The sequence below is a fragment of the Podarcis melisellensis genome (genome assembly GCF_964234715.1).
Source record: "Podarcis melisellensis genome assembly, chromosome: 8".
In the NCBI taxonomy this organism is placed as follows: domain Eukaryota; kingdom Metazoa; phylum Chordata; class Lepidosauria; order Squamata; family Lacertidae; genus Podarcis; species Podarcis melisellensis.
The window spans coordinates 17,053,539-17,068,333 of NC_138540.1; the positions used below are offsets into that span (position 1 = coordinate 17,053,539).

A 14,795-nucleotide genomic window follows, 5' to 3' on the forward strand; every position below is an offset into this window, starting at 1 on the left:
TTCAGATGTGTATCATCACAAAATGCTACGCAGATGGGACTTGAGTGGAGCTACAGGGTTCAACTACATTGATGGAACAGCAAACTTAAAACAGCAAATAAATTTTTACAACAGTTTTATCCCAACATAAGATATAAAAAAACAAAGTTAACTGCTATGAACCCTTTGCATTTGGGGGCTGTCAAACACACACACATATTACTTAAATCAGTTTTATTTAAGAATGTCCTACATTGACAAATCTTATAAAAAGCATCCAAACACAGAACTGCAGCAAACAGCATTCATATGGATATCTTACAGACAGAAAAAAATCTTCCACCCATAAGGGAACCCCCAAGCTCGGAAGTGAGCTCTGCTACAAAAAAAAAACCAAAAAAAAGACCCACAAAGCACACCACAAGCTGGATGTTCCCATCAAAAGCCCCACCTTCAGTTCACGTTACCACACTTACAGGATCATTAAACAGAAAAGAACACACACCATACAGCATTCACAGCAGAGTTGACATAAAGGAGAAAAAATATATATACAGATATTCATTTCACTTAACACATCCAACTAATCGGTTAACTAAGTAAAAAGCCCCCCCACTTAAGTTCTTCCAGATCACGATGTCCTTCTGAATGCAAGAAAAACACTCGTACGTCCGCTCCCAATGCTCTCTCCGCACACTCTCACCAAAGCCACAGGATCGAGGGACATCGTGCCAAGAATTTTTGTTTTTATTTTTTAAAAAATCCCAAAATGCACCACCAGGTCTCTCTCTTGCATGCGCCTCCTCCTTTTTCTCGCACATACCAAGCCCTCACATGCCTCGGCACCACCAATCCAATCCAATCCCACACAAGGTTTTTCAAAAGTTCAAACAAGCCTTCTGGTTCCATCTCACAGCCTTGCGTTCATAGCGTTGAATACGACTCCATGAAATAAAAAGAGTAGCGGATAAAAATGGAACACCCACCGTCTTAAGACGTAGCATGTGCAGTGTGATGAAGGAGTCTTGGATGAGGAAAGCATGGAGACAGGAGTATTCCTAAGGCAGGTTTTTTTTAACTGCACTGCTTTCAATGAAGTGCTTCTTCCATACACATTTGAAATGAGATGAACTGCAAGGATTAAATGAGGTCTTCATACCGTACTTTAGTATGAGGAGGGGAGACAGTGTTAAAAGGAAAAAAAGCCGACACCAACATTGCATTCTCCACACAGGACATTTGGGGGAGGGGGAGGGAGAGAAAGAGAGAGAAAAATTCTTATGGCGGGGGATCAAATTAAATTTTTAAAGAAAAAAAAACTAACAAGGAAAGGATGCTGTTTCTGAAAAATGGCTTCCATTTTTGAAACATGCAAAGATCTCAGCTGACTAGGAAATGAGGAATCAAATTTTTACGAATTCCTATCAAATTGCAGAGCGTCCGTTTACCAGTCAGGCGAACAGCAGTTCACTTTCAAACCACTCAATATCCCAACTCATGTATTCCAACTCATTGTAACAAAACCTATAAAACTCCATTTAATCTTCCTTTTATTCCCCATTAGAAAAGAAAAATTTGTCAAAAATATTGTTGAAATATACTACACGCTGAACAAATTTGGATTTTTTTTGTTTAGTTTTGTTTCAGTATATGCATCTTATAATATACTTACCAGGAGCTCTAGAAAAAAAAATCTGATTTCCCACCACAGAGTCAGTTATTAGGTTGCCTACATTCCCCAGCCAGATGATTTGGATTCCATGCTTGAGCCAAAACCGCCATTAAAACCACTGCTAGAGCCCGTATTTGATGAGCCCCACCCTATTGCTGCACCCGAGTTAGAGCCTCCGTAAGAATTACTCCCTGAACTAAAGCCCTGGCTCTGCTCCCTCTGCATGTTGCCTTGTGGCTGGTTGTTCCCCGATGGCCCAGACTGGTTTTGCTGGCTAGCTAGCATGCCCATCATCCCCCAACTGCTTTGGAGCGCTGCCTGAGCTGCTGCCATCATGGCTGGGTTGATACTAAAGGCTCCAAAGTTCATCCCACCACCCATGTTACTGCCCTGGTTGTTTCCCAACCCTCCACCTCCACCACCTCCCCCCCGGTTAGGAAATCCACCCTGATTCCCAAAGCCTCCTGGATTACCACCAAATCTTCCACCTCTTTCTAGTTGTCTACTGCTATTATGCTTAGGTTCAGCATTGGATATATGGACGCTGATTCCTTTTATGATCAAGTCCTCGCCACAAAGGGACTGGGCAACCTATAAGAAATAAGGTACACAGACTGAGTAACTTTGAAAACAAAAATCAGGCACAAGCAAGCAACTTTAAACCGAAGTAACATACAAAACTATAGGGCTTAATTTTATGCTTATCCTGGTCTATGACAGTAAAAAAGTACTTAGGATATGTACACAACACTACTTCAAAAGTAATATTGATCCCCTCATTGCAATGGAAAATTCAGTCCTCGTAAAGAATGACACTGTAGAATGAGAACATTCCATTTTAAGTGCACTGGACCTCTTTACTGTTTCTGCTCAATATGAACAGCCAAGGGAAGAAGCAGCACATTTGCTCACATCACCTTCATTTAAGATTTCTAAGACAAAGATGCTATCTTTATATCAATGACAATTTATACAGTTTACTGTTCAGTAAGATTACTTTGCACAGACTTGTAAACAGTGACTCAACAAGTGGTCTGTGGCAAGAACATACTGCTTCTCAGCAACAAGCTGAAAAGGTTCTAGAACTAGGAGTTTTTTCCTCTTCATCCCTCAGTCTCCTTTCAATCAGTTGGTGTGCTACAAATGCGCAATATGTATGCTTAGACAATTAAGGCAATAAGTTTAGAGGCTACTAATTCCAGTGGACAAGGCTTGCCTTGTGTCTAGCTCTGCAACTGAACACTGACAAGTTGTATAAGTATTCAGCTACATCTGTCAAGCAAGTCAGTGAACAGGGGTACCTCCAGGGTCAAGCTTTCCAAATTTCCACCTTAAGAGTGAATGTGATATGCACCCAATAGGAATGCTATTAATAGAATCATAGAACTGTAGAGTTGGAAAGAATCATCTAGTCCAACCCCCCACAATGCAGGAATCTCAGCTAAAGTATTTATGAAAGATGGCCATTCAATAGGACAACAATTAGTCTGTCTTAACACTCATAAGCCTGCTGCACAAGGTTTTTATACAAAATAAGTAAACAGAAACTTAATGAACAATGATTAAGAATAAGTTGCCCACACATCAGCAAAAAATCAGGGCCCTGAATGAATACCTGATCATCAGCAAACGTAACAAAAGCAAAAGCTCTGAAGGGTTTGGGAATGAAGACATCAACCACTTCTCCATACTGGGAAAAAAACTGACGGAGCTCATCTGCAGTCATGTCGTCGGTGCAACGCCCAACAAACACCTTCCTGCTACGCAAAGGTTCATCTGGACTTTGCTGGTGTCAATGCAGAACAAAAGATTTCAATTAATACAAATGTTTTTGCCTAGCTATTGTAATAACCAACATACCGATGCAGTTGTACACACCACAAGAGCCGACAGATTTTCCAGATAAACAGATAGAAACTAACCATGAAACCCATTCTAGATTCTGTAACTGTATCTTTTGATGCTCAAATGTATAGTAACATAGGATTAGAAACAGACTAGCAAACAAGGAATGTTACAAGCTTAGAAGAACTTGTGCCAAGCTTAGAAGACGCAGTTAATTATACTGTAAACATTTTTGAGAAACTGGGAGAAGCAGCACAACCATTTCTTGTTTCACCTGCACTCCTAGACAAACGCTGCAAGAAATTAACATGACACGCTGGCTACAATAGTAAGAACACTTCCTTTTTCAGAAGTGGGGAACCTCAGGCTTGGGTGGGGATCAAATGTGATCCTCCAAGCCCCTCTACTTGGTCCTGGAGATTTCGCCATGACATACCCATACTTGACAGCCCATATCCTTCATCAGCCTTGCTTTGCACCCAAAACTGAGCATTTTTACCTGGCTGAAATGTGCGCTTGAAGTCTGATAATGCTTTTTGCTTGCCTGGAATACAGGAGGCTCTGTGGGATGTATAGAAACTAGCCCATTGATAAAGGCAACACCGCAATACTCAGGCTGCATTTGCCACTAACCCCTCCTACCACAAGCATACGGCCCCTGAAAGGTTGCTCAGGTGGTCTGAAAAAGGTTCCTAAGCCCTGTTCTATATGGAACAGTGAGTGAATAGCCAGAACCCAAAGAACTATTTCAGTTGTGATCAAAGGGTCTTGTTTGCTGTTCCTCTTTAACCGATTTTGAAAAGTGCCATCAGTTTCAAAAGTGATCTGCTATGTGGCATGGAGGGATGATGCTTATGCAGTATTTTGAACCCCAGCCAATGTATTTAGAACTAAAGAACATCTCATTTTATATGTTATTTGGGGCTCATTCTTGACAAGTTTGGCTTTACATACTTACAAAGCCTAGAACAAGTTACATTAAGTACCTTAGAATTTGGAAGTTTGCAGTCGCACCATCTTCCATCTATCATGTGGCGCTGAGACATGACTTTCACCTGGGTTTCATAGTCAGTGAATCTTACAAAACCAAACCCTTTTGAGTGGCCAGTTTTGATGTCCTTCTTAACCTGGAGTTAAGAGAAGAGATTACATGGCTAGAACAACAATCACAATGTGCTGGCATTTATGTACTACTTCTATTCAGCTATGTTATAGACTGAATTTCAAAATGTAGTGCAAAAAAAAGTTCAGAATATTTCACCTTGCTTTAATCATCTTCCCTTGCTAACAGCTATAGCATAGAAACCAGGCTTCTCTGTCCCTCCTCAACCATCATTCTATCTGGCTGCAGCCAAGGCATACAATGGAGGAGGGGCCACTCCATCAGCTCTACTGAGAAACCAGCTCAGCTTGGCTCTTTCTGGACTGTTTCCATTCAATCTGATCATTATATGAGCTTTATAACTTTAAGAAGTGGTGTCCAAATTGGCTTGTTTGCTTCTTCCTTCCTCATTCATTGTTAGCTTGAGTCATGCATTTTATATTGTAAGCCTGAGGGAAAGAACTGGCTTGTTTGTTACAAATCTTATGTAAGCTGCTCTGAGCTTCTCTGGCTGAAGAACAGGGTATAAAAAGCTTCAAATAATGTTATTTTGACAATCAAAAAGTTAAATCAGTGTGTGCAAGTTTCAATTTAAGAAGAAAGGTTAAATTCGTGGCATATGCCATTTAACTTTCAAGGTTCACACACAAACACATGACTCAGACTTAGATGAACAAGTCCAGCTACCAGCATGAAAAATGTCACAACTATTCATTTTTACCACATTAAATTCAACTGACAAAACTCAATACCAAAACAGACTAAAACCAGGAACTGAGCCAAATTCTGAAACACATATAGCTGCTCAGTACCACTGGCTTGCCTCGGAGGACAACACAAAGGAAATCAGATGTCTGAGGATAGGAAATGGCACCTCAACAATTCTGTTACCAAAAAGAAATTTCTGTTCTCGATACCAGGTTGGGATACAATTTTTATTGTGAATTTTTTTTTGAAAGTCATTTTGAGAACCGCTCAGCACTATAAAGTGGTAATATAAGGAAGGTAATGGTAAAGGGACCCCTGACCATTAGGTCCAGCCGTGACCAACTCTGGGGTTGCGGCGCTCATCTCACTCTATAGGCCGAGGGAGCCGGCGTTTGTTTGCAGACAGCTTCCAGGTCATGTGGCCAGCATGACTAAGCCGCTTCTGACAAACCAGAGCAGCGCATGGAAAAGCCGTTTACCTTCCCACCGGAGCGGTACCTATTTATCTACTTGCACTTTGACATGCCTTCAAACTGCTAGGTTGGCAGGAGCAGCTCACCCCATTGCGGGGATTCGAACCGCTGACTTTCTGGTCATCAAGTCCTAGGCTCTGTGGTTTAACCCACAGCGCCACCCACGTCCCTTATATAAGTATTCAAAAGTAAATAAATGTACAGCAGCTTAATATATTTGAATTAGGCAGTCCAGTGGGAAGCGCTTCAGAGAACTTAGGCAGGGTGGCAAGTTGTAAGGGGAAAAAATAGGAAATCACTAACTTCACAATTTTTGCAGTGGGTCAAGTAATATCTAGTAGTTGCACTTCTATGGTTTAACTAATTGTGGCTCATGAAAGGGTAGTTACTCCTGTTTCCAGCCTAAATGCAAACAGAAGGAACAGACTGACTTCTCTTCCTCCTCTCCATAAACAGAAGCAATGGTCAGTTGTTTTACTTAGGAACAACACAGCATTCATGATAGGGAGTACAACAGTTACCCTAAAGTCCAGGGACATAACTGTTTATCGAAAAGAAAGCTAGATACCTGCACCATAAGAACTTCTCCGAATGTGCTGAAGTACTCCTTCAGGTCTTGCTCAGTTGTTTTCCACGGAAGACCCAGAACTATCAAATCTGATGTTTTCTGTACTGCTCTTTTCACCTTAACAGCTGATGAGGCATCTGCCTCATCCATTTTCCTCTTGTTGTCTAAAGATAGATGTGTCCATCAAACAGTCAGCACTTTTAAAAATAACTAAACAAATAATCCCATTAGTTGCAATGAAACATTTTAGTGGAGCAGATAATTCTAGAGCTACATACAGCCCAATCCTAAATTTACTCAGAAGCCTTCAATGTAGGGCTTTTAAAAGGTTTCCCTTAAAATGCATGTACTCAGAAATACTACTGTGTTCAATGAGGCTAATTCCCTAGTAACCGTGTTTAGGATTCCAGCCTTAAAGTGTATTTGCTATAAATACACCAATTGCTCCCACTTGTATTTTGGGGAAAGTCTTATTTTAATCCTTTTCACCTTTAAAACTGCTGCCACTGGTAACTTGTATCTAAAAGAATAAAAAAAGTATACTATTATTATTATATTTATATACTGCCCTTCATCTAAAGATCTCAGGGCAGTTCACAAGAAAAAATAATAATCTAGTTGATCAATGTGGGGTATAAAAAATAAAAGTTGCTCAACTGCCTAACAATTTGAGCAACTTATAGGGATTTGGAATTCTAAGGCAAACTAAAAGAAAATAAATTATCCATATATAGGTTTTCATTTTCAAAAATTATCCACGATTCTTTCTTTTTTTAAAGCAAAAAATAGCACATACAAACAAAGCACACACCTTTGGGATAGTTAACAACATACACCAGATTTCCCCAGCCATTATCTGGTGCATGCAGAATTCCTTCCACTAATCGGACCCCTCTCATACACTGAGACACGGGGTTCCTGTAACGCAGGCCACATGCTCCTGGAAACTGAGCAGTAACTGTGGAGAGCAAGACAGTCCCATCATCCTCTGAAGGAATCTCAATGGGTTCCTCATTTTCATCTTCGGTAACCCGAATGTATTCTGACATTTCTGCCGTGGTGTTGCTAAAGAATAAAAAAAGAGAAAAGTGAATAATATCTAGTTTTTAAAAACTGTAATCGTTGGTAGTAACAAGTTACTGTAGAAGTGGTTTACTATATGTACAGCACTCTGAAGTAAAAACAGTTGTCCCTCCGTTTTCCTAATTAAGTAGTACAGGTAAACAATTATCATAGTTCTATGGTAGAGCACATGCTTCACAATCAGAAGGTCTCAGGTCAATCTGTAGAATCTCCAGCCAAAACAACATGGTTTTAGGTTATGTAATAGACCTCTACCTGAAAGACTAGAGAATCATTATCACTCAAAGTAGATAATATTGAGCTAGATTTACAAATAGTCTGGACTAGTGTTGGAGAGCTTCCCATGTTCTTATACATAATATGGGTTATAGCTACCAAAGTCTTACTCAGAGTAGACACACTGAAATTAATGGATGAGAGTTGGTTGTGTTCACTGAGTGAATCGGCCAGCTCTTATTTTATTCTGCTTTTCAGATGAAAATTGTATCCAAAATCAGTTCATATCAATCAGTAATCTTCAGGTCCTGACCTCATCTTACAAATGTAAATAAAATTAAAAACAAACAAGAGAAGCATATGGAAATGAGCTAAGCAAAGCCAAAGGAAAATGGCAAGTGGTACAAGCATTTATATCTGGTTTAAGAGGTTCAACTACCTTGTGGCCTCTGCTGCTCTGGCTGGCAGCATTAAGTCAGACAGCACTTTCTCTCACTTCAGCAGTCCCAAGGCAAGTGGCAGTTGGAGAAGAGTTCCTCCTGCCAGGGAGGGGGGAGCTCTCTGTAATTATTATGTCTCCAGCTGATGGCTGGGGGCCAGAATGACCTTAACCTTTTCTCTAAAGTACAGAATACGCAACCTTTCATTGGCCCTTACTCCTCTGTCTAATAGTAGAACTCAGAATGTGCTTCCCCTTTCAAATAATGTTAGAAAACAAGGATGAATATCCCTAGAAAAGTTATTTTTGGAATCACAGAATTGTTGAATTGGAAGGGATCCTAAGGGTCATCTAGTCCAACCCCCTGCAATGCAGGAATCTTGACTAAAGCAGCCATGACAGATGGCCACCCAACCTCTGCTTAAAAATATCAATGAAGGCGTCTACCACCTTCCAAGGAAGTCCATAGCTCTTACTGTTAGAAAGTTCTCCTTTCTTGTAACCTGAAGCACGTAGAATACTTTGAGATCATTAGAGAAAATGCACTTTTATTTGTTTCAAGTTGTGCATTTTAGTGTTGAATTGTTGTATATTTTATTGCTTATAAGCCTAGAACAGCTCTGTTAGTAGAGAATAGGTCTATTCATCTCAGGGTCATGGGTTCGAGCCTCACACTGGGCAAAAGATTTCTGCACTGCAGGGGGTGGGGCTAGATGACCCTAGTGGTCCCTTCCAACTCAATAATTCTACGATGTTTGGAATCCCATCCTGGGATGTACAGATGGGGTGGGTTACTCTTTTAAAAAGTAAATGAAATCCAGCCAGATGGGCAGGGTATATAAAATTTGTTGTTGTTGTAAAATAGTAACCTATAAATTAGTATTATAAAATAGTAACCTATAAATTAAGGTAATAAGTAACCACCACCACAAATAGTAGGAGTTAGAAATACATTATTATCAACACACCTAACAAAATTTTAATTCAAATAAAAAAATTACATTAGTAGCATCAAAATTTAAAATATTTAAGAACACATTTGATGCATCGATACACCTCTTTAACCTGGCCCACCCTATTCTCTTGACTGCAGTGTATTTTAAAATTTTTAATATTTTATTTTTAAGTTATTGTAACCCATCCTGAGACCTCATTGTGTAGCATGAATAAGAATCAGAAATCGTCATCATAATCATAAACATAATATTAACATTTACTTCGGAGTAAACACACAGAACGTTCAGCTGTAAAGACATGATAAATATAATACTTAAGAAAGACCATGCTTAGAATTAAACACAATGTTTACAATAATGAAGACTGTGCTTGCCATTATTAATAAACATAATACTAAATATAAATCTTACCAACAATTTTAATGCTTACCACTACCAAGAATAAAAATTACGTTTGCTATTATTAATACTGTAAAGAATAAATAATAAAGGATCGACTCCCCCCCCCCGCCCCAGCGCGTTTAACAGGTCAACCCTCTGCGCTCCTTTACTCTGAGGTAAGCTGCGCTGCGGCCAACGGCGTTTATACTGTACACGCATATATATATACTGTATATACTTATATATGTGCTTCGAATCGGACGTCCTGAGCCTAGTTTATTCCACAAAAGATACACCGTGTGCGACAACGGCCCTCCACGTTTCACCGCTCACTTTCCCGGCCTTCCTGCGCTAGGCCCGAAAGCTACTCTGAGGCCTCCGCTAGGCCGCCTCGGCCCACCCCCAAGCCAGCTCGGGAGCGGGGCCCAGGTTTCCTCTCAGCCTCGGATCCCGCTCGCTTACCGTCGGCGCGAGGCCTGTGGGAACAACCGACCAAAGAACGACGACGACGGTGAGTTCCAGCCCCTGCGTATGCCGCGCGAGGAAGAGGAGGGGGACTCTCGGGCCTCCGCGGTTTTTCCCTCCCTGCCGACAAAATGGCGGCGCCCTCTTTCCCCTCAAAAGCAAGAGGCTCGAAGGCGCGTTCTCGGAACAGTCCATCCTGACCGCGCGGGGAGGCGACAGGGGTTTTTTCGAGACGCTGAGGAGTTATCCGCTCCGAGGAGAGCCCCGTAGACTGAAAATAGGGCTTCCGGTTTGGTGGCGCTTTCCCAGCCCGTGCTTATCGGGGGTGGCCCCGTTTAAATAATTTGTTTGAGAGGAAAGTTGATGGCACTCCCCTTCCTCTAGCCATAAACCGAGAATGGTATGGTCCACTCGGCTGCGTACTGCGCTTGCGCTCGCAGAAATGGTGAGCTAAGGAAGGGGAGGAGGAAAAAGGAGACCCGAGCAAAGCTCGCTGGGTAGCGGTGGTTGGTAGTGCGCGTGCGCAGGAGTTGTCGGTGAAGCGTGAGAGAAAACCGTTGCACAATATGGCGGGGGCGGGGGGGAGGGAAAAGTTCCATTGAAGCGCATGCGCAATAGCCGAAGCGTTTTTGTGAGGTAATTAACAAAAAAAATGTTAATTTTTGTTGTCGAAACTTGAATTTGAGGTATTTTGTTCTGTTTCTCCTCAGCACCAGACAGGCCAGGAAACCTCTTTCAAAACCCTTGAGGAGTTTACACATATGGAGACGTTACTTATATGTATTAGTTGCCTCATAAACTTGATACAGGCAATTAACAGATTCAGACGTAATTGATACAGTAACATACAACCTTTAAAATAACTGCATTTCCATTTATTTGTTCATTCTTCCAAAGCAGCAAATAATAAACCTCCTTCTCCAGTGATCCATCAATTAAAACAGCTCCTTTAGTTATATCTGGCAGGGACAGTACTGTTGGGTAGTCTTTCAGAACAAAAATCCCAGAAAGCATTTTTCACCCAGCAACAATGGATTCTAATGCATCCTGTCTGCTATACATTTTTTTGGGGGGGGGAGTGCACCCTCTGGGTTCTATGGTTTTACATATTGGGACATAATATCAACCACCTGTTCCTTAGCAGCTCTTAAAATAGGTAAATACAACCTCAAATAAACAACACCACATGACCTATTACACTGGGTCATGATGTATTTAACAAAAAAAAAAGCCAAAATGGAGAAGTCATGTGTGAAGAACTAAGTTATATTCAGTAGCTTGCAGAACCGCCATTAGCAGCAATAACTTGAAGCAACTGTTTTCTGTGACTTTAAATATATATATTTTATTTATATATATATTATTTATATATATTTATATATATATTATTTACTTAAGAAAATATTTATTTTTTTAAAAAGTCATACAGAAAACAATTACTTCAAATTATCACTGCTAAAGGTGGTTATACAAGCTACTGAATGTAATGTTATAAGAATTTTTAGATATTATTTTATATATATATATTAAATGTTCATAAATGTACCAAGCAAATACATACAAATATGTAAACCACATGTCTGAAACCCACAGAAAAGTCCTGAAACCATTTTCTCTCTCCCAAAATGACCTCAAATATTTCTCTGCAAGGAAATGAGAAACCTCCCCCATTGTCTCTGTCAGGGGCGCCGACTTATAAAAAATATTGGGGGGGCCCATACCGGGGTCCTGCCCCGGGAAGTTTTCTAAATTTTAGATGAAAATTAGTGAGTTTTAAAGTTTTTTAAAAGTATTTTAGAGTCATATGATCAACATTAGTACCCCGAAAACTCGACTCTCTATAACTCCACACTCCGGGAAACTCAACAAGCCTGAAACACTTTTTGGCTTTGAAAAAAGAAACAAAACATAAACACGCACGGTATTTTCGTAAAAAGCTAATTTAATATACAGTAACAATTATGCTTATAGACTATTACAGAGCAGTGAATATATAGCTCTGAAAAGACTGAAATGATATTTAAATAAATCCTAAACTATCATTAAAAGAATAAAACATAAAATATTGCTGTCGCACAGTAATAGTACTTTGATTAATAAGTGAAATAGCTAATTTAAGCTTACTTTGAATAAGGCTGAGGGTTCATTAAATAAAAATAATATCTCAAAGTTAATGCTTTAATACAGTTAATAAAGTTAATACAGTATGCCTAATACTGTATGTAAATACTGTAATACTGTATGTAAATAACGGGCTTTAATTGGGTCTTACACCCTAAAAATATTTAAGTATTTGAAAATAACTAATACAGTACTATAGTAATATAGAAATACAGTACTAAACTAGTACTAATATTTCAAAACTGAAAATTTAACATTCTGTATGGATTTAATTCTCTATTTTATAAAGATTTTTAGTATCTGACAGTGAGTTTGGAGTAGCCCAATGCAAAAATCCTGAGGATCCATGTGGATCCGTGCTTTGTAACCACGTTTTTGCACCATTGTGACCCCAGGCCACAGTGGGTGTGTGATTTTTTTGGTGCAGGCTGTAGCCATGGACATGCTATGTTATCTGATGGTGAATTTGGGGTGACCCAGTGCAAAGATCCTGTGGATCCATGCTTTGTAACCACGTTTTTGCACCACTGTGACCCTAGGCAACAGTGGGTGCGTGATTTTTTTGGTGCAAGATGTAGCCATGAACATGCTATGTGATCTGATGGTGAATTTGGGGTGACCCAATGCAAAAATCCTGAGGATCCATGTGGATCCGTGCTTTGTAACCACGTTTTTGCACCATTGTGACCCCAGGCCACAGTGGGTGTGTGATTTTTTTGGTGCAGGCTGTAGCCATGGACATGCTATGTTATCTGATGGTGAATTTGGGGTGACCCAGTGCAAAGATCCTGTGGATCCATGCTTTGTAACCACGTTTTTGCACCATTGCAGCCCCAGGCAACAGTGGGTGCGTGATTTTTTTGGTACAGACTGTAGCCATGGACATGTAATGTGATCTGATGGTGAATTTGGGGTGACCCAATGCAAAAATCCTGAGGATCCATGTGGATCCGTGCTTTGTCACCACGTTTTAAATGGGGAGGGAAGGAAAAACACAGAAGGGACAAGAAGCACAAGAGGGGTGTGAGGAGAAGCAGCTGGCTAAGAATTCAGGGGAGGAGTTTAACGGGGTGGGGGGGAGGAAAGGAAGGCAAAAGTCCCCCCCCAAGCCAGCCCTCTCTCTCTCTCTCCCACCTGCATGTTTTTCGGCTGCCTGCGAGTCCCTAGAGCACGGAGAGGAGGAGGTGGTGGGCTGGAGCCTGCACGCAGTGTGACTAGAAAAGAATTAGAAGGAAGGACTCGATCCTTTCCTTAACCCTCTGCTTGCCAGGAGGGCAGGGGATTCCCTGCTCTTTGTTGAGTTTGAGCAAACGCAGCAACAGAAGCCGGTGGGCAGTAAGACCCTGAGGCAGAATGCAGGAAAGCAGCAGCTTCTGCCTTCCCTCCGGCCCAACCACCCGATCTTATTTTTGCCTGATTTTTGCCCCTGCGCTCCGGCTCCAGGGACCACACATTCGCTCAATAACACGCACAGACATTTCCCCTTACTTTTTAGGAGAAAAAATCTGCGTGTTATAGAGCGAAATTTACGGTAATAATTTTCTTAAATTATTGGGGGGGCAGAGCCCCCCAAACGAATTTTTGAGTGGGCTCGGGCCCCCTCAGGCCCCATGGAGTCGGCGCCTATGGACTCTGTCTTCACAAATTCTGTCTTAAGGGCACATTTAAGGTGTGAATAGAGTGAGCCTGTGACCTGGTTCAGGAATTAAGTATCATTACAAAAGAATGGCCAGACTTCCCAGGTAATCCAGTCAAGTGACAGGTAACCTGGCAAACAGGATAAAAACAATGCACTCAGATTTCTGTTGTAGACCGCCTTTGCTGTGATGTAGGTATGATGTGTCTGGGGGGTGGTCTTGGGCTACACCCCTTCCATGATGCATGTATGGTGTATGGAGCAGTGGTCTAGAGCTCCAGGGCAGGGAATTTCAAAATGGCTATTTAAGGGCATGCACACATAATAATACTAATTTTTTATTTATTCCCCCCATCTCCAGTTCAGAAAACCGGGCTCAGGGCGGCTAACAACAAATTTAAAACACTTAATTGTGATACAACAAAAAACAGCATAAAATACAGTATAAAAGCGTGAATAAAATAAATTCAAAGTTCAAAAATCTATTTAGGGCGAAATCCATCTAATAAACATTAGATGATCACTAGGGCTAGCTGGCTAAATTAGTCCTATTTGGGCCAGCAAGGAAGGCCAGGGGAGAATTAGCTGTGGGATCCCAGAACGGTTAATCTTCATAAAAAGGGGAGGGAGAAGGAAGGAAGGAGAATAAAAGATCAGGCTAAATTCAAATTGAAAGCCAGGCGGAATAGCTCTGTCTTACAGGCCCTGCGGAAGGAGGTTAAATCCTGCAGGGCCCTGGTCTCATGGTTTGGTCCTCCTCCTCTCCTGCATGTGGGGGAGCACCCTGTTGCAACAGTTAATGAAGATCAGGCTTACTAGCTGCTTTGCTTCTCAATATTCTCTGGTTGGTCTCTGGTTGTTTTCTCCTACCGATAGAGAACCTACAAAACGACTCTATATTGACTCTTGGGTACCCCATAAGGGAAAAGGAGCAGGTTTTTTTACCTATAACGTTAACTTAGTGCTTCACACATGGTATGGCTTTTATCAGACTTTCACCTCGTTGTGTGAAGGTATTTTGGCTCACTCTTCTTTACAAAGTCACTTCAGTTCATTGATGTATCCTCATATGAAATGTGCGTTTTCAGTGCTAGCAAAATTGGGATCTTCTCTAACTATATTCCTATGAAGAGGAGACCCGAGGGTCCCAG

The 14,795-nt window shown here is 41.0% G+C and overlaps 1 protein-coding gene across 15 annotated transcripts in view; it reads right to left on the minus strand.

The window, feature by feature from the left end:
• The window catches only part of TARDBP (TAR DNA binding protein), a 39,108-nt gene extending 29,067 nt beyond the window's left edge, over positions 1-10,041 (minus strand). For 6 of the 15 annotated variants that reach the window (XR_014171308.1, XR_014171309.1, XR_014171310.1 and 3 more), the window contains exons 1-6: positions 9,885-10,040; positions 7,159-7,412; positions 6,348-6,511; positions 4,483-4,623; positions 3,267-3,437; positions 966-2,242 (exon numbers count right to left, since the gene is read on the minus strand). Coding sequence is in view for 8 of the 15 variants with exons in the window: in XM_081923734.1 (XP_081779860.1) it covers positions 1,709-2,242; positions 3,267-3,437; positions 4,483-4,623; positions 6,348-6,511; positions 7,159-7,396 (1,248 nt within the window). In the remaining 7 variants the exon portion in view is untranslated. Of the gene's footprint in view, positions 1-198; positions 2,243-3,266; positions 3,438-4,482; positions 4,624-6,347; positions 6,512-7,158; positions 7,413-9,884 lie in introns of those variants that run through there. The other 9 variants (XR_014171307.1, XM_081923736.1, XM_081923739.1 and 6 more) reach the window with 8 other exon arrangements.
• Positions 10,042-14,795: the final 4,754 nt, after the last annotated feature.